Source organism: Centropristis striata, chromosome 7 (assembly GCF_030273125.1).
Source record: "Centropristis striata isolate RG_2023a ecotype Rhode Island chromosome 7, C.striata_1.0, whole genome shotgun sequence".
Lineage (NCBI taxonomy): Eukaryota > Metazoa > Chordata > Actinopteri > Perciformes > Serranidae > Centropristis > Centropristis striata.
The window spans coordinates 8,830,458-8,849,455 of record NC_081523.1 but is presented as its reverse complement, the minus strand read 5'-3'; the positions used below and the strand labels follow the sequence as shown (position 1 = coordinate 8,849,455).

General features: G+C 38.8%; 2 protein-coding genes and 1 long non-coding RNA gene across 6 annotated transcripts in view; 1 reads left to right on the top strand and 2 right to left on the bottom strand.

Annotated features, from left to right (window-relative positions):
• LOC131974172 (protein shortage in chiasmata 1 ortholog) overlaps positions 1-8,492 on the bottom strand; it is a 15,248-nt gene extending 6,756 nt beyond the window's left edge. The window contains exons 1-20 of one of the 2 annotated variants that reach the window (XM_059336364.1): positions 8,400-8,492; positions 7,955-8,030; positions 7,746-7,875; positions 6,719-6,809; positions 6,446-6,636; positions 6,196-6,364; positions 5,912-6,017; positions 5,689-5,830; positions 5,488-5,586; positions 5,260-5,389; positions 4,891-4,985; positions 4,207-4,452; positions 3,539-4,006; positions 2,554-2,760; positions 2,244-2,432; positions 2,061-2,153; positions 1,362-1,543; positions 1,206-1,278; positions 942-1,011; positions 52-227 (exon numbers count right to left, since the gene is read on the bottom strand). In XM_059336364.1, coding sequence (XP_059192347.1) covers positions 52-227; positions 942-1,011; positions 1,206-1,278; positions 1,362-1,543; positions 2,061-2,153; positions 2,244-2,432; positions 2,554-2,760; positions 3,539-4,006; positions 4,207-4,452; positions 4,891-4,985; positions 5,260-5,389; positions 5,488-5,586; positions 5,689-5,830; positions 5,912-6,017; positions 6,196-6,364; positions 6,446-6,636; positions 6,719-6,809; positions 7,746-7,875; positions 7,955-8,030; positions 8,400-8,401 — 2,935 coding nt within the window. In that variant the 5' untranslated portion in view covers positions 8,402-8,492. Of the gene's footprint in view, positions 1-51; positions 228-941; positions 1,012-1,205; positions 1,279-1,361; positions 1,544-2,060; positions 2,154-2,243; positions 2,433-2,553; positions 2,761-3,538; positions 4,007-4,206; positions 4,453-4,890; positions 4,986-5,259; positions 5,390-5,487; positions 5,599-5,688; positions 5,831-5,911; positions 6,018-6,195; positions 6,365-6,445; positions 6,637-6,718; positions 6,810-7,745; positions 7,876-7,954; positions 8,031-8,399 lie in introns of both variants that reach the window. The other variant, XM_059336362.1, reaches the window with a different exon arrangement.
• On the top strand, positions 7,805-18,998 carry LOC131974176 (uncharacterized). Of its 3 annotated transcripts, none has more exons than XR_009394637.1 (4): positions 7,805-7,927; positions 9,045-9,143; positions 13,218-13,453; positions 18,514-18,998. It is a non-coding gene; the product is annotated as an uncharacterized LOC131974176 (long non-coding RNA). The 3 variants fall into 3 exon arrangements; XR_009394638.1 differs by having other exon boundaries at positions 13,215-13,449; XR_009394636.1 differs by having other exon boundaries at positions 13,215-13,453.
• Positions 11,717-18,998, bottom strand: krt1-c5 (keratin, type 1, gene c5). Its single transcript, XM_059336368.1, has 8 exons — positions 18,594-18,998; positions 17,666-17,748; positions 16,076-16,232; positions 14,963-15,127; positions 14,733-14,858; positions 13,198-13,415; positions 12,915-12,943; positions 11,717-11,982 (listed from the first exon to the last, which is right to left on the bottom strand). Exons 1-8 carry the CDS (start codon positions 18,978-18,980, stop codon positions 11,864-11,866), a joined length of 1,284 nt encoding a protein of 427 aa, XP_059192351.1. The 5' UTR covers positions 18,981-18,998; the 3' UTR covers positions 11,717-11,863.

Below are 18,998 nucleotides of genomic sequence, written 5' to 3'. Positions count from 1 at the left end.
AGAAATATACTGTACAATAGTGTGAATAGTATGAATGTTTTGTCAGCTGACCGGTGTCTGAGATGATTGTGTTGAAGCGGAGGTGACTGATGTTCCTCTCTCTGCAGACAGTGGCCCACGGTGACTGGCCTGGATGGTCGTACTCCACCACCAGAGAGAAACAGCTCCAGGGGAAGTCGGGCCCAACGTGCTGCTCATAGACCACCACACACACACTGTCACACATGCTGGAAGAGGAGGATAAGGGTATGAAAACAACACTTTATTTAACAAAACAGCTTGAAATATTTAATTTAATTTAAACAAAGCAAAATTACCACTTAGTGCAACCAAAACAATCTTGTTACTTACTTGTGCAAGGAGGAGGAGTGATACTAGCAATAACTTTATTAGTGCAAAGTAATTTATGCATGTATAAACTGTATTTTTACCTGCTAACAGTTTCATCCCAATTAGTCAGATAGAGAGGCTCTGTCATGGCCCTCAGCATCAGATACCAACGCACGTGGAACCCCTTTGCTTCAGTTTTGTGTCAGACGGTGAGTCACTGTCTTGCCAGTTACATACATAGTGGCTTTTCAAAATAAAATTGCTTGTTCACAGGAAATACTTAACTTTAGGCAATAAAACTACTTGACTAAGGTTAGATACAACTACTTAGCTACGTAGCTTGACCCCAAAGTACATTACTGACTTTTGGGTTCACACAGGACATGAACACCCGATCTTCTGGGTCAAAGTCTGGGGTTGGTTTGACCCAACCACCTGCCAACCCAGAGTGGACCTCCGCGCTATTTATATTACATCATTTACTCTAAGAGTTGACTGTTAACGCAGTTGTGTTTCCATCACTGTCTATGGTAAGCCTAGTGCCTCATACACACTGATGGCCATAACAGTAGTCAGTATTTGATGACTTTGTAGTGAGAAACGGCCTTTACCTGCTGACCACACTGGCACCATTCACTTTTTTCTTGTCCTCTTCAGGACAAATTGCAGTTACAGCAGCACCTGAGACAGCAAACAACAAACATGATCGTGTGTTTGTATAATTGTTATAATGAAAACAGCATACTGCTCTATATCACTAAGACTTGTTTTGGCTTGTTATTGGTGAGTGTGTGTTTATCCTCATGTCCACAGTGGTATTAGCTTATCAGTAGCTTGTTGTAGCTGATATTGGAAAGAGATCAAGGGTTGCTCACCAGTCACTGGGCTCAAAGTTTTCAAGATTAAAGATCTGATATCGTCAGAGTCGACTGATATTATGACGAGGATCTACAGAAACACAAATCAATCATTATTATAGCAAGTATTTCACAAATAAACACTGAAACATGATGGATGCTGACAAAGCTGACTTTCTCTGTTGTGTTCTGTCCCGTCCTGCTGTGCAGCCATGCAGCCACCAGCTGCTGCAGCTCCTGCAGTTTGAGGTTGGACTCTGGGTTCTTGCGATTGAGGTAGAGGCTGATCTGTAGTCTCTTCACCAGCTGCTCCAGACGCTTCTCAGCACACGCCTCGGCTGCCTTGATCAGGTACTCTTTAATACATAAGGAAAAGGCCAGGAATATTACAATATCTTATACCATGTGACAAGGTTGGAAAATTGTTTAAATGCACACTAATGGATCCCAAACATGACAATTCTCTGGAGTTAAAGGCCCTTAAAAGTATTCGGAGTGATGGGCCTCTACATGGTCACAACCACAACATTTGTTTTGTTTTGAGTATTTCTGTGCACCAATGAGAGTTAAGCAACATTTAAAACAGGATTTTAAATGTTGCAAGGGATTTTTAAAGTTCTGTTGAGTTTTTCCATGAGCATGATGTGTCTCTGCAAAAGTTTCTTGTAGTTTAAAGCTTTAAATCAAAGTGCAATGACAGCTGTCTAACAAAACCTCACTCACACTGTCCTGTATAGACACATTGAAAGTTTCAATAAAGTATGTCTAAGAATGACTGTGCGACTGTTAATTGTAAGTGAAAATTCAAATCTTAACTATAGAAATAGACTTCAAAGCCCCTTAAACCCAATTATTAAAGTCAGTTGTGCTCACCCAATGCAGTACTGAGGTCACACTTCAGCAGCAGCTCCTTGAACGTCACCAGCACATGAATGAGAGCCGCCTGGTTGAAGAGCAGCTCCTGATCTGTACACACAGGGCCAGCAGAGGGATTTCACACCTTTTCTAAAGGATTTACTGAATTAATATCTCACTGCTACAAAAAAGTTTCTGCACCTCTGACTGTTTCTGCACTCTGTGTCCTGCAGAGTGCCTTCTCCTGCTGTTTGAGTAAGAAGTGCGTTTGGTCTGGAGCCAGGCTGCTGAAGTCTCCCCATCCCGGGAAGTTGAGCCCCAGCTGTCTGGCAAAGCTCAAACAAGGCTGAGCGAAGGCCAGCAGCTCCCAGTAGGCACGCTGCTGGCTGTCTGTGAGGGAGTGAGAGTACAGGGGTTTAAAAACAAAACTTCTAACACTTTCTGAACCATCCTTGCTTTTATCGAACAAGGAAAACATAAAACATGTTTGGTTTATTATTTGGTATTCTACCTGTAGCTTGGACTTGAACTACTCTGCTGTCCTGTCTGTCCTGAGGGACAGGATGACCAAGGACTTGACCAACTGCTTTCTGCTCTCTGTAAGCGTTTCCTGACACGGCACCCGTCGCATATGTCGTCCTCTGATCCGATCGTTTCATCTGCTCTGGAGGATGTTGATGATGCTCAGATGGTTGTTTTTGTTGGTCCATGTTTGATGCTGATAAAAGAGACGACATTACAGTGTGCACCATCGAGTCATTAGGCCATGAGTACGTAAGTTACGAGTGAAGTATCTTCAACTACAAAAATTTTAGGTAGTGAGCTACCTTCCTGCACAATGATTTAATTTCCAAGTCATGTAAATGGGAAATTAGCCTGCTTAGCACTTCAATGAGCGATTATTTGCATTATCAAATGATCTGCAGAATATTTATTTGATTTATCCATTAATCATCATCAACAAATCACAAGTTCCAGGAGCTGATAATGAAGTCTGAAGTTAAAATGTATTGTTTACACATTAGGTTTTACTACGCTTTCAAAAGAGAGAAAATACTACATTTTAAAAAGCTAGAACCAGATATTTTGCCATTTTTGCTTAAGAATTTTTTTTTGATAATCTTTAATTATCAAAAATGTTGCTGAATAATAACGTTTTGGATTGACTAACTGTTTAAGCTCCGTATTACCAATCATGTACAGCAAGATTGTAAAAATACAGAAACAATAAGAAAAACGGCAACTATGTGGAGGTTACATTAATCTGATTCTGTGTTTCCCTTATGTTGGGCCCACATAGTTGATGTGACCACCAGATGTTATATTTTTTTGTCATGCATGCAAAACATCAAGTTACTAGCAGAAAAATGATTAAAAGTACGGCTGCGTGAGTCAGTGTTAAAAATCACATTGAGGCTTCATGAGAAGAACAGCTAATAAATGCTCAATCTATCAGTAATTTCAGCTAAATTTACCACAGCAGCATCACAGCGTACCTGCAGCGTTGGCTGAGCTCTGAGGCGCTGCAGGAGTCGGACTGGTCTGCTGAGATCTCAGTCTCATGAAGGTGGACAGAGGGTCCAGGTCCTTCCCTGGTGGACGTCTTGTAGCCAGCAGACCTGTGTGATCGTCTCTGAAGGACACATGGCTCTGCTCCTTCTTCCGGTCGTCTCTACCTGCGTTAACATCGTTCGTAGGAGCAGAAAACTTGGCGGCAACTTCTAAAAACGTCTTGTCTGAAACGTCATCTCTGGTGTTGTTGGTAGCAGCAGGTTTTACTTCTTTCATGTTCGTGTTGACTCTATGCATCAGTGAAGCGTTCTGAGACGTATCAGCAACAGTTTCCTTTTGAAGAAAGAGGTCCTCTGCAGTAGCTTCATCATGACAAGCAGCAGTTTCAGATTTCTTCAGGTGAGGTAACGAAGTTGTGTTTGTGCGAGTCATCAGTATGGATCCGAATGTGACTGAGACCAGAAGAGATTATTTGTCAGGAATCTGCTGCAACAATCTGTTTTTAATCCTTGAACAATTAACTAATTCTTGAGTCTTTGAAATCATAGTTTTATTACAAGTCCAGTTGAAACAACTTAATATACTTGCATAAAATTCACTCTACCACTTTCACTTCTATCTGACAGCAAAAGATAAAGTACAGAGTACTCACTGTCCTCATTTTCAGGTGAAAGTTCTTTGAAGTCCTCCATCTTTTCCTCGGTGGTGGAGGGACACTCAGCCCTTATGCTCTCTGTGAACTCACGGCTGCTGCACAAATACACCGGCGAGGCTCCCGTCTCCATCTGTGACTGCAGTTTGTCGTCAACGCTCATGAAACTCTCGTTCTCTGACTTCATGACTCTCCAGGCGTCAGACAGAGGCTGGAAGTCAACAGCTGGCTCAAACATTTGAGGCTCTGCAGAAAAAATACAGCACATTTGATTTTTAATAGCAATCAATGCAGCAGGAGGAGAGAGATATCTTGACTTTTAGTCCATCAAGATCCAAAAACTTTGGGGTTTTCTTTTGTATTGCTGCTTTTGTTAGAAACAACGTCATCTGGTGGTTTAATTAAGTTATAGCAGCTCTGCAGGACTAAACCAAAGCACAAGAATATTTTTCTGCTTCAACACCTTCATTTTGCATCTGTGAATCAATTAATTTAAACCTTTATTCATGAACATTTCTGATGCAGGTTGACATTTATGTGACAAGTGTAGTCATTTGAGATTGATATTCATTTAAGTATTTGGTATCAGGTGGAAATGTTTCCATAACTGTTTTTCATCTACATAAACAGATTTCTGAATTATTTTCCCTGAGTGCCCCTTTAACCACAAAATGAAACCTTTACCTGCCAACAGAAAGCGCGCCACAAAGGTCGGATGCTTCTCTGCCTCCCAAACAGCCGTCTCCATCTCTTTCTGAGCTCTCGCTGACACCAGAGATCTACATGACAATTATTAATGTTACAAGAGCTTTTCTCTCTTACATTAAAATATATCAGACAAGGACTTTAGCACATGCAGAGGATTAAACCTTATCTTTTACAGCATTAGAAGAGGATATGTCTGAGAGAATAAAAATGATTAAACTAAGGCCTTATTTTACTATGAGGGCAATTTATTTTCCTACATTGACCTAATGTTGAGCACTTTATTTGTATAATCAGTGAAAATAAACTACAGTAAACGTCAAGAAAACCTGCAGGGTCATCACTCACCCTCTGCAGAGCTCTGGCAACTCCTCCTCCTGGAGGTCACATGTGGAGAGACAGATTTGGGTTTGACTCGTCTTGGGAGTCGCCATCAAAGTCACGTCCAGCTCCAAATCAGTCGGAAGCATCACACGTCCTTAGAAAAAGATGAAGGTTAATCACAGGTGAACAGCAACTTCAGAAAAGGTTTCAGTTAAAAAATGATCATTTAAAAAGTAACTCTTTGTGTTTCACCTGCCAGCTCTGACTCCATCAGGCCTCCAGTCATGCTGCATTTCTCCACAGGGTTCTCTGGTACTTCAAACTGGGAAATATCCACCGATACTGAAACATCTGAAAGGGAAGCTGAGGGAAATGTGACTCCTTTTTCTGTTTACTTTTCTGTACTATTATGGATCGTCATTTATCCTCTCTAACTTATATACTGTTGTTTACCTTTTTGAAGCATATCCTGGACTAGAAGTTGCTCATCCAGCTGTTCAGGAGCAACTTTCATTTGACCACAAATGCTTGAAAAGGCAGTGCTGTATTCTAGGCTCAGACTCAGAGTGTCCACTACAGCTGGCAACAGCAGAGACTACACAGAAAAATAAATACATTTTAAAGTAATTTCAAATGTAAAACTAAGATTTATTTGGATTTTTTTCTTTTTAGTTACCTCTTCTTTCACCAGTGTCTCTTTATGAAACTCCTCATGAATGTTTGCACATGCCTGAGTGACACTGGTGAACACATCAGGAGGTTTTTCATAAGGAGCACAGCGCCTGAATAGCAGTGGGGGAAAGTAACCATTTAACACAGGCTACAGGTTTTAACATGAACTAAGAAATGAATGAGCATAAAGCCAATAGAGTCACTTCTTCTGTCCTTAAGGGGCAGATTGTAGGACAAAACCACTTTCATCACATAACTATGAAACGCATGAAGATGAACATGATGGACCTGAATATGGCGTCCTCAGAGATGGTTTTTCCCATTGAGCTCAGCAGAGGGTCGGCCACAGGAAGCATCCGCAGCCGGGACAGTTTGGCTTTCAGCGTAGGTAAATATCTCTTGAAGTGTTGCAGGTAATCAACAGCCATGAGCTCCTCTTGCAGGAGGAGATCTTTGACTGATCAGAAACATATTTTTAGAGAGAAAGACAATCAAAGTCGCAGATATTCTTAAAGAGCAGATAGGAACGTTGACTTACCCTTATTCTCATTTACATGTTCCATATGGTCAGTTGTCCACTTAAAAAATGATTCCTGACATGGATTATTGATCTGTGAGTCCTTTAAAATGCAAAGATACTCATCCTGGTCCAGATCCTTCAGTGAGTCAGGATTAGAGCTGGGTATTATCTCCAAATCTCCTGTCACCTCACTCAGAGTCACATTAAATCTGAAATATAAATATTAAAATTACGCCTCAAACAATAAGATGTAATGAGAGTATAATGATTTACAGTGAGAGAGTTTTGAACCTTTCTAGTGAATTAACTGGGTTCTTTTTTTCTCCCAGGTCATCAAGTACAGAATCACTGACAAAGAGCTTGCAAGTGGGGATCACCTTTCCTGTAACATTTAAAAGAAAAGTAAAAAACTTAAAGTGGGGTCTGGGAAAAGTTTTCAGATATATTATTTAAATTCAATCACTCCACTCTTGATGTGTGTGTGTGTGTGTGTGTATTCTGAAATGCACTTCAAATCAGCCCTTTTCTCCTTGTTTGCCTTTAACATTTTGTTTAGGTACAGTGTTACCTGCAGCTAATTGATTTTAGTTTTATTAATATGGGTATTCTGTGTTGAGATGGCGCAAATACTTACATGCCTGTTTTTTCTAATGAAATTCTCTCATGTTTGTCTTTCACATTACTGAGACAAAGAAGAGTGAAAAATAGTCCATGTCACATTATTCTAAAATAGATATGAGAGGGCTCCCCGGTATATTGTGTAACTTATAAGAGATTCATAAGATTCTGTATTAAGGGGAGAGAGACAACTTTAAAAGAGACACAAAACAACTACAGTAAGTCAAAAAATGATTTAAACGATACAAAACAACTACAATGACAAGAAAAGCAATTAAAAAGAGATAAAACAACTACACTAAGGAGAGACAACTAAAAGGACACAAAACAACAACAATAAGGGGAAACACCTAAAAAGAGACACAAAACAACTACAGTAAGGCAAGAAACTATTAAAACGATACAAAACAACTACAATGAGGAGAGAAGCAATTAAAAAGAGAAAACAACTACAGTAAGGAGAGACAACTAAAAGGAGACACAAAACAACTACAGCAAGGAGAGAAACAACTACAGTAGGGGAAACAACTAAAAATAGAAATAAAACATTTACAATAGAGAGGGAAACAACCAAAATCCCATACTTTATCGATAAAAAAGGTCGTAGCTATTTAACAAATTGACTGTGCTACAGTACCTTGGCTATGTAGTAAGAGTAAACTTTAGTGGTTCTATGAGCTTGATGAGGACACCTGTGTACCTCTGATCCACGGGGTCCTGTAGGTGTCATCAGGTACTTTCCCACTGTGCGGGTACGGGTCACTGGTTCCAGTAATGTAAGGTGTTGGCAGGGCCAGCAGGTTCATCATTACTTTTAGACTGGTGGTGGTCTGAAATAAATGAGATACAGAATACATTGAGTTTAAAATAAGGCGTATTAAGGTAAGTAAATAACTGCCACAAACTCACCTCAAAGACATAGTCGAGAGCTTTAAATCTGTTAGCGGAGAACGTTGGAGTGGAAAAATAACTGCCGTTTTCAGACCTGTAAAAATATTAAAAACTGACATTTAAACGTTAATTTAATCACCAATATCTGAACAGAAACTTATAAACAGGTCAGTCAAAACAGGTCATTTTAACTAAATTCCTGAAATAAGCGCGTTTATCTCAAAGTACATCGTAAAATCTCTATTTAACCGTTAGCTTCGGTTAGCTAAAGTTAGCTTAGCGATCTTTTCGACGTAAGCTAGCAGAGTTCTACCGTTAGTTTGTCAACTTGTTTTCACTGCCCTTCAACTGATAAAATATCTCGACGAAATTAAAGTTTACACAACATAGATTAAACAAATAACACACGATTATGTGTTATAATGATAATGTGTGTGATTATGTTGGTTAACATTAAACTTACATGATGACTTTAGCTTTGTTTTGGTGTTTTTATGAGCTAAAGATCGTTTACTGAGGATTAATCACTTTATGGACTACAAAATTGTATGAACTACAAAAGGCGGTTTTTACGTTAACGCATGCGTGTTGCGGCCGTTTATTTAGCACCTTTTTTTTTTACTAATTAAATTAATTAAAAACACTGTATATGTTCATTATTGCTGGCCGTAAATCAAAAATCCTTAAGATATAATGAGTACCCTATTTTACTGAATTAATAATATAAGACGGCAATAGGATTTTTTTAAATTATTAAAACTAAAAACTATTAAAACTAATCTTACAAAAATTTGTTGTATAAAATTTTTCATTATTATTTTATGTGTGTATTTTTTATTATTATTATTATTATTATTGTTATTATTATTATTATTTAATAACCAAGATAAGAGGTTAGGTTATATTATCACCACTTTGCTTTTACATATTCAAGTTGATCATAATTATGTTCATAATTAACCTTATTTCTACAAGTACAATTGTGTGTATCTGTTCACATGTGTATTTTTCCTTTTCCTTTCTTTTGAATCTGTTTTCTTATGCACAAATTGAGATGTAAATCAAGATTCTTTCAGTAAGACAAATCCTTTTCCTTTTTTTTCTGCAGGGGCACTGCATGCTTTTCACCACAGGGAGGCGCTGTTCACCAAACCATCACTAGACGGTGCAAAGCACATACAGAAGATGTTAAAAGGACAATCATCGGGTCAGTAAATGGCATCATGAGAGGTTATTCTACATCTAATCTGACAGAAAGTTTGATTATGTTATAGTTTAGAGGTGATATTAAGTGAAAGAATGGATCATTTTTGCTGTCCTGTTTCTGAAAACATTGGGTGTGGACTGTTACAGTGTCACATTTCTTCTTTTTGGGTTTCACAAAAAAGCTGTTGTCTTCTCTGTGTGACTGTAAATCTTGTAAATGACCTCACTGGACAGTAAATAGGTTTAGAGACTCTTAATAGTTGGTGAAAAACATCTATATTTGGATTTTAACAAGTTTCTCATCAAGGTGACAAAAACAATATAATTCACTGTTGATGACGAGGCTGCAGTTTAAGACCGAGACGTAATCAGTGACATTTGACTCTGAGAATGTTTTTTTACTGCAAAACTTTTCACACTGGAGTGACAATCTATTGTATATTCACACTGACATAAAGTCAACCGGTCTGCTCTCCATCCCCAGAGTCTAAACTAACCATAGAAAAGCAGAATCCAATGAATATGTTTCTATGCTCTTTTTAAGTCTCCCTTTTACGTAATCATTCATATTTGTTTATAAATGAATGTATTCATTTTGGAATTTATTTTGTATTTATATAAAATCTAGTTCTGTATATGTATTAACAATAGGTGAAAAAGTTGAAACCATGACACATTTTTAATGACAACCCCCTTTTTTAGATAGGTTCAACTTTATTGTCATTGCACAGAGTAGAGGTATTTATACAACGAAATGCAGTTTAGCATTTAACTTTGTATAATAAAGAAGAAATGCATAAAAAGTTATACAGAAGTAAATAAATACTGCACATTTTAGAGTGGCCTTTTATTGTAGCCAGCCTAAGGCACACCTGTGCAATAATCATGCTGTCTAATCAGCATCTTTAAATGCCACACCTGTGAGGTGGGATGGATTATCTCTGCAAAGGAGAAGTGCTCACTGTCACAGATTTAGACAGATCTGTGAATATTTTAGAGAAATGGTTATTTTGAGTATATAGAAAAAGTTTTAGATCTTTGAGTTCAGCTCATGAAAAATGGGAGCAAAAACAAAAAAGTGTCACAGTAATTGCAAAATAAACTAAATTTAAAAATATTAAATAAACAAAAAAAGGGGGAGATAAGGAAAGTCATACAAAGGTTGTTTTATTTATTTGTTTTTTTTCAATAATGCCTATATTTGTTTTAACAATTTGATACATTTAATAGACTGTTAATTTATCACGTATGCATGTACTTAGTTACACTCCACCACTGTAAACACACTATAGAACACTTCAGTGATAATCTCATTCTTGTTATAATCTTGTTATACTTGTTCTTGTATCACAGTGACCCAGAACGTTAGCACAACAGCTTTTACTCACATTATTACTACAGTCTTTAGTTTTGGCCTTTTGTCTTCTTTCACTTTAACATTTGAAATACATTTTCAGCTTTTAGTGACTTTATTCTCCAACAGTTACCTCTAAGCTGTACATAAATGTGCACAAAAACTCACAGAAACACACTGAAACACAACACTCACGTACACAAAAAGCCCGTCACCTGAAACCACTGTATGTAGGTTTTTTTAGTTTCTGCCCTCTTGGTGCAGAAACATATGTTTCATTGTTCCTCCATCCCATTGTGTTCCTCGAGTATCAGTCAGAGTTTCTGTTTGAGCTGAAATGTCTCTTAGAAAATGTAAAGACACACTTATTCTTTTTAAACACATGTTTTTATTGACACTGTACAGCTGCTTTGGTTGATTTGTTTCATTTTACAACAGGACTACAGCACATTACAACACACCCATCATTTTACAGTGAGACTTTCATGCACATATAGTAGATATATTGTAAATCAGGACGTTTAGGAAATAAGTTAACATTTTGGGAAATTCTCTTATTATCAATTATATTTATTCTCATGTCTGTGCACATATAAAGCGACAGTCAGCAGCTAGTGAGCTCAGATTAGCATAAATATATACACTTTTTTGTATGAATTAAACAAACAAGATATAATGTGTTAATTACTAAGTTTTAGGTGCTGGTAGCATTGGACAGGGCCAGGCTAGCAGTTTACCTTTGTTTTCAGTCTTTATGCTAAGCTAAGCTAACCAAGTGCATTATTCTTTTGATCCATGTTAACTCTGCCATAAAGCAAATAAGTGTATTTCCCAAAAAGACAAACTATTCCTTTAAAATTAAATGAGTGTGAAAGCTGGACCTGAAAACAGCAGCTTGACCAACAAACATATTGACCTATATTTTTCTGAATGTTTCTCATTTTGATGATATTTCCATCTACAGAGGAAGACTGTGAGATGTTGTTAAAAACCCAGAAAAAGTTACAGTAGTAAGATTTAAAATAACAGATTAATGTAAAAATTCAGCAGAATCTACAGATGCATCTTTGAACATGTATTAAACTATTCCACCAGTTCATATAATCACTAAATCATGATTATGACTTATTTTTACATTTTAGTGATATCATATGTACAGAAATATATCATGCGGCTCAAAATTACTATTATATTATCAGGTTGAAGTTATTATTCATCTATTTTCAGTGTATTGTTTGGCAAGATTAAGGCATTAAAACATGACACACAATAAGGAAGACATGAAATAAGAAGGTTGTGGTCAGATTTGATCCAAACTTTGGGTTAAAGGCACATTACTTAGTTTTTTTCTCTTCACACACTTTGGCTCATTTCTTTCTTTGCTCCTCGATCTGCTCCACCTCACTGGACTCGTCCACCACCTTTCCGTTGATCATCGTCTGAGTGACGACTTTTACAATCTTCCTGGTCCTGACTTCAGGGTCTTCTGTGACACAGAACCACAACAGGGTTAGTCACAAATAAATTAAAAAACTATTTGGTGGAAAAAATACTGAATTTTGTCTGATGGAGCAGCAAAAATAACTTTAAAGGTCAGTCATGTCCCTGCAGATGTAACATGTAGTGTAGAAATTTAAATAAAAAGGTATTTAATGTATTTTTTGGCTTAATGAAAGTCATCGCTATATTGAGGAACATGCTGTCTCCAGACAGCTGGTTTGAGATTTGTCACTTGGTACAGCGACAATCACCTGAAGCTGAATATCAGCAAAACTTGTGATGGACTACCAGAGGAACGGGTTACAACACAACACAAACAAAAGGGCAGACTGAAAACATACAGCCACTGCAGCCGTCACATAAAATACCTTATCTACATTAGTATTAGTTTGCTGTATTGAGTTTATGAGGATGCACTGAAATCTAATATTTTAACTTGGGCCATGAATTCCCCCAAACACAACACATGCAAAATGTTTTGGATGAATGAAAATGAGAAGCGATCGAATGTCAGCGAGTGTTGTTTTCACTGTGTGAATCAGCGTTTGTTTGGTGCAGTGTTTTGTCAACTTCTGCTTCTGTTCTTATCAGATTCTTTGTGGGTGTCAGGCGGCCACACCCGAGACACGAATTCACATGGACAAAAGAGAAAGTCTGCAAAATTTAGGAAAAGATCGGATGCTCCTGAAGCACATTGTCATCTGATCCCGTCCTAACTTTTGCAGAATCTCACTTTTGCCCACATGAAAATCTGGCTTTGATGGTGATCATTCGATACAGACACTGGATCTGATAAGAGCGAAAAATACATGGTCACAAAAACAACACAAGTGACCTTCAAGATTTGCTTCAGGACCCTGTTAAAGAAGTGTAGAGTAGATTTTATACATGGCATAAAAAAACAGAAAACAAGCTTACTTTTAGGAGGTGGAGGTATTTCTTTCACCCTGTAGGACAAAAGAATATGACAACTTAATAAGCAGAAACCAGGTTCACTTAATGTGATACAAAAAAAGACACATTTTTGGTAAATATGCTTACTCTGTTGTCATTTAAATTTCGGCAGGAAAGTGAGTAAATGTGTGCCATAAATAACCAAAATGACAAACTTGATTGGGGCGCACAATACATGCATATTTACGATAATTACATTGAGATGATGATGAAAAATGAATGATTGATGTTTCCCCATCTCTCTTACATTTCCTCGCCCTCCAGCAGTCTCCTGTAGGTGGCGATCTCCATCTCCAGGTTCTGTTTGATGCGCAGCAGCTGCTCGTAGTCGGTCTTGTTGCGCTGCATGTCCAGACGCAGCTGAGACAGCTCGTCCTCCAGCTGAGTCAGCGTGGCCTGAAGACGCTCCATCTCCACTGAGTACTTGTGGCTCGTCTCTCCCAGGTTTCCCTCCAACACACCCACCTGTGAACAGAACATGAACCATCATCAGTGATCAGTAGGTAACAAGTCGTCCTACATAGTTTCATACATTACAAAACGACGTACAGTGACACAGACCTATTGTTAATTCTTTAGTTTTACCTCCAAACATTAAAGGATATTACAGGATAATTCTGTGGCAGTTCAACATTATTAAATCACATCTACTGCATTTATTAAATGATACCTTAAATGTTAGATTTTGCCATTGGATTTTACGATGCAATATCAGAAAAAAAACGATTTAGAAAACCTTTCAATGTCTTAGCATTTTTAAGACTTCAAAAGATTGATTTAAGACATTAAAAAAACAACTATGGTCTTAGTTTTAGATTCACTTTTAAGGATCTGCATGTTGTGGCCACCTGAAAAATTCACAAATCCAATATTCACTCTTTTTTCATCTCTGTTTTCTGAGGAAATATCTGGTTCTTTGCTGGTAAATGCTTTAATATGATCAACAGCTAGTCACTTACTTGTGTGTGTTGTTTTAACATATAGGGGGTTTATAAAAAATGTTTTTGTTCAAATGACGCTTATACAGCACTGGATCAAAACAGCAAAAATGCTCCGTAGAGCTAAGGGTTGGGTGGATTTGACACAATGAGCGACTCCTATCACATTACAAAGTCATTGATGCATTGTTATCGTAAAAGAAGTTGAAAGTGAGGTTTTAAATAGTAGAATAATCTAAAGGTCAACAATGATGTGGATGGCTTTAAGTTCCCGTAGAGTTTGAACCACCCAGTAGTGTTTTATATGTTTACATGTTGAGCTCATCAGTTCACGACCCCTCACCACTCAACCAGATACTAGAGACTGTCAGCACCGTAATATCTCTGCATTCAATACTGTGTGCTCACTTTTAGGCAAACACTCATGAATTATACAGAACATCCATCCACTGAGCAGCTCTACATGCTGTTTGACCTGTAGTCACATGTAGCGGGGACACAGACAAAACATCGGTTTGTTTGACTCTACGTCTTGTCACTCTGATTGATTATTGGAGCAGGATGAAATTGCTGTGTACACTGTGCTGCTAAAAGCTCTTCGCTGACAAGGAGAAAGCAGCTGTAACCTATAGATAACATGTGTGCAGAAGAGAAGAGGAGGTGAGGACGGAGCAGAGGAATGGTATGCAACTCGATAAGTAATCTCCATAAGAAAGAGACGCTCAAATGAGGCTTTTAGATATTTGACCGAGAGGTTAATATTATTCCTGGAGAAACGGGTGATTATGTACAGCTGATCACATGTTCAGACACCCCTGCACCGTGTGTTTATAAGGTAACGCACCTGCTTACGAAGACTGTCGAGTTCGACCTCCAGAGCCTGCAGGAAACGCCGTCTCTCGCTGAGCTCACTCTGGGCACAACGCAAAGCCTCGTTGCTTTCCTTCACCTCTGACTGTATCGCATCCAACTGTAGGCACACACATCAAAACAGTAGACAATATAATGTACAGTATATAGTCTATAATATCTCATAAAAAGAGCAGATAAGAGCAGATTGAAGCAGTGACGGACCTTCTTCAGGTACCAGGCCTCGGCCTCCTCCTTGTTCTTGCGAGCGATGCCCTCATACTGGACCCTCAGCTCGGCCATGATGGCCCCAAGATCAGGACCCGGAGCAGAGTCCACCTCCACGCTCACCTGCTCGTTGGCCAGGCGAGCCTTCATCAAACTCATTTCCTGTCATAATTTGAAGAGGGGAAAGGAAAAAGCTGTGTTTAATGCTGCAACATCTTAACTCCCTTGGCTAAAACAAAGGGATATTTGGGTGAAGATTTATTTGATATATTACATATACGATTGAGTTTTTATTTAATTTAAACAAGTTAAAGATAGTGAGGGTATTTGTTTTAAAGATGGTCAAGAAGGAATTTCTGCAGCTTGAAACAAGAGAACAGGACAGTAAGTTGCACTAGAATTATTAAAACAAAAGCTTTCTGAAGTACTTGTTTCAGCCCTTCTCCTGTTTGAAAAATGCATCTTTTTTCCAACTGTTCACATTTTTAAAGTAAAATATTGGTATTTGAAATAACTACAGTTAAAAAAAGTTTTAAAGAACAAAAGAATATTCATATTCATATTTGCAACAAGTTGATGATGCAGCTTTGATGGTGCTCTGAGCTTTGATTCACCCTGAATAGCTCCTTTGTTTTTCTTAATTTTGAAAGCATGTGAAAGATAAACATTCAAATGAACAAACGGTATTGTCTACAGTCAAGTGAACAGTCCACATCCTGGATACCACACCTTTAAGTCTAAACACACATAATCCCGGTGGCTGGATGGGCTCAAATACTCCTTGAAGAACCACGACTCCAAAGAAAAAAGGGCGTGTCAGTATACTTCACATTATCATGTTTCAGATACTGAATACTGTTTAACCTTCTGCCACTATGTGGCTTGAACGGAAAAAAACTTGAACGTAAACAACTCTGTGGTTTCCGGATGATATTAATCATATCAAGATGCAGGAAACTGACTTTCACGCAGCTCAGAGAACCCACTGTGCTTCAAAGACATCCTTCATTTAAACAAGACTTCACTCGACAACGTGTAAAGTGATTATCTTGACGAGTAAACACTCATTGATCATGTCTGACGTGACCTTCGCCTCGGCAGGGATCTCACCTCGGCGTGATTCTTCTTGAGGAAGTAGAGCTCCTCCTTCAGGCTGTCCAGGTCGCCTCGCAGAGTGGCGATGATCTGGTCGTGGTCAGACTTTGCTCTCTTCAGAGCCTGACAGTCTCGCTCCACAGACTGGCACAAGGTGGCCTCCGCCTCCCATCTGCAGAAAAAACACAGCGGAGAATTCAAATAAGAGTAAAGTAGGTCTCTAGCAGAGAGAGCATGTGCAACACTAGTCTGAGTTTGTGTCACTTATGTATTTTTTATTACATTTCAGTCACAAAAAAACACATGGTGATGTAATATTTGTAAGTATAGAGGTGTATTGGATTGTATTACTCAGGGTTTAAAGACAGTGTGTCCTGTGCTGTCCTGAGTTAAAATTGTGATGTTTGACTTTAAAAACTAAACTGAATTGACTGTTGTGGTTTGTCATGGTGAAGCTACTTTCCTAATTTTAATTTTTCTTAATAAATGTTGCAGAGTTAAATTTATAACAAAACATCAGATTATTTTGTACGTAAAATCTTAATCTGAAAATCTTAATATTATATTAATGTAGTGGGATAAAAACTACTACATTTCAGGGAAAATGTAGTAGTTTTTATCCCACTACATTAAGAGAAAAAGAAAAAATGTAGAATGTAGCATATAAAGAGAAGTACATATACCTTAAGTCATGAAACTGGGGCAATGTATAAACAAGCACAAGATGCATGAAATTCAGAACTAATCTCAGAGTGTATTAGTTCTGCACAATATAACTTTTCAAGTAAGGCAAATTACCTCAAACACCTCGTTCTACAACTTTTTTGCTGCTTGACACTAAAGCAAAACTTCTGCACAGTTGTCATCTTCCATGGTCTAATCCAGTGTTTCCCACATAATATATTCACATTTCTTAACCAATGGGGTCCACAGAGTCCTGGTGGTGAAATTTGATGGGTCAGGGGACATTTGCTTAGTGTGGGAGGCTTTGCTGTAAAAGTACACAATTGATTGTGTTTCACTTAAAAATGTCCAAACATTTCTTCCGGGGCAGCATGCCCTGTGAACATTCCTGTGGGCTACATATTTATATTACAATTTATATTGCAGAAAAACAAATATTGCAACGCCAGTTTTTTCCAATGTCTTGCAACCCTAGAGTGGATACGCACGTGTGAAAAATACCATCCAAACTCATGCAAAGATCTGCATGTAAGGTACACATGCACTTTGCTGCTAATACCATAAATCACTGCCAATTGATGTATCGCTCCTTCACACCAGGCCACAGAACATACCAGCAACACATTGTGAAAAACACCAGCAGTGGGCGGCCGTTTCCTGACTCCAGCACCTTTCCTTCAGCTTCACTTTGCCAACTCGGAACTTCAGAAACTGACGATGTCTCTCTGACCTGCACAATCTATCACATCCTGCGCTCGCTGATGGCAATCTCCGTCTCCTGCGGGTGCCTGAGCGTGGGAATGGGGCTCTGATTTCGCAGCCTGACATAAAGGTCATTTATTCACATTGCTCCGCAGTCTGGCGCTCCCATGTGAACACTCACAGGCAAGTAAAAGAAAGGAACCTCTGTGTGACACTCACTTGACCCTGAAGTCATCGGCCGCCAGCTTGGCATTATCAATCTCCAGCATGATACGAGCGTTCTCCAGCGTCTTCTTTCTCACCTGAGCAGGGAAAAAGGTGGGAAGTTAGAATCTTCTCTTTATTACAAGCTCTTACAAACAGAACATTAAAATCCATCGTGCTGCACGACCTTTATGCTTCATCTCTTAACACTGCCTTCAACTAAGTCAGTTAATAACAAGATGGACCACATAAGTTTTTCTTCATCTCTTATGTGTAGCTACGTGATGTCTAAATCGCTTTACACCACTCCTCACTTCTAGTAGTTATGCCAAAATATTTAACAATCTTTTGCGACGCCTAAACATGTACTTCCAACCGAACGTAACTATGACTTTCACATTGTTAATGATGTGTTTAAAACTGTTACGATAAGGTATGACATGACGTGTAGATCTCCTGCAACCAGTAGGGGCGCTATTTTAGGAAACGCTCCTGTGGGTCGTATTAGAGGTTAGGAATCAAGGACCTATGTGGGCATAGGGTTTGGAGGACTTTTTGTTTTTGAAGGATAATGTCGACTTTGAAAAGGTCTTAGTTTCTATTAAGATAAAATCAGAAAGTTAGACTTCTGCTTTATCAAACAATCTCAAAAGTATTTCTTGCAATCAAAGTGCTTCAAATGAGTTTATAGTGTGAGGACATCCAAATATAGTGTCAGGTGTGTAGACAAAAAAGCAACAAAAAAAAAAATCTGAGAAGCTGCACACCATTAATTATCATCTTCATCAGGTAATATTTAACATGTCAACAAGGTTTACATATACTATAGACTTAACCCTTTTCAACACACGTATTTTTCTCAGGTCGAGAAATTCAGTAGGTGCCATCAAATCACCTTGAAAGAAATTCTCTGCAAAGTGAGTTCTTATAGACAAACACTGACCTCCTGCCCGATGGCATGTGCCTGGGCCATCATCCCGTCGATGTCGTGCCCTTTTGGAGCCTTCTCCAGCATCAGCTGCTTGATCTTCACCTCCAGCTCGGCGTTGGACCTCTCCAGGGAACGCACCTTGTCCAGGTAGTTGGCCAGCCGGTCGTTCAGGCCCTGCATGGCCTCTTTGTCGCTGGCGGCGATGCCGAGGCCGTTGAACGATAAACTGGAGCCCAGCATGTTGAGGCCGTTGCCCATCGAGACGGAGCGGGACAGGGACAGCGTGCCGATGGAGATGGGGGACTTGGAGCGGATGCTGCGTCCGCTGTCCCTCACAGACATGCTGGAGAAGGACGGCTGACGCACCGAGTAGCTGCGCATGGAGACAGTGGAGGCCATGGTGTCCACTGCAGGAGA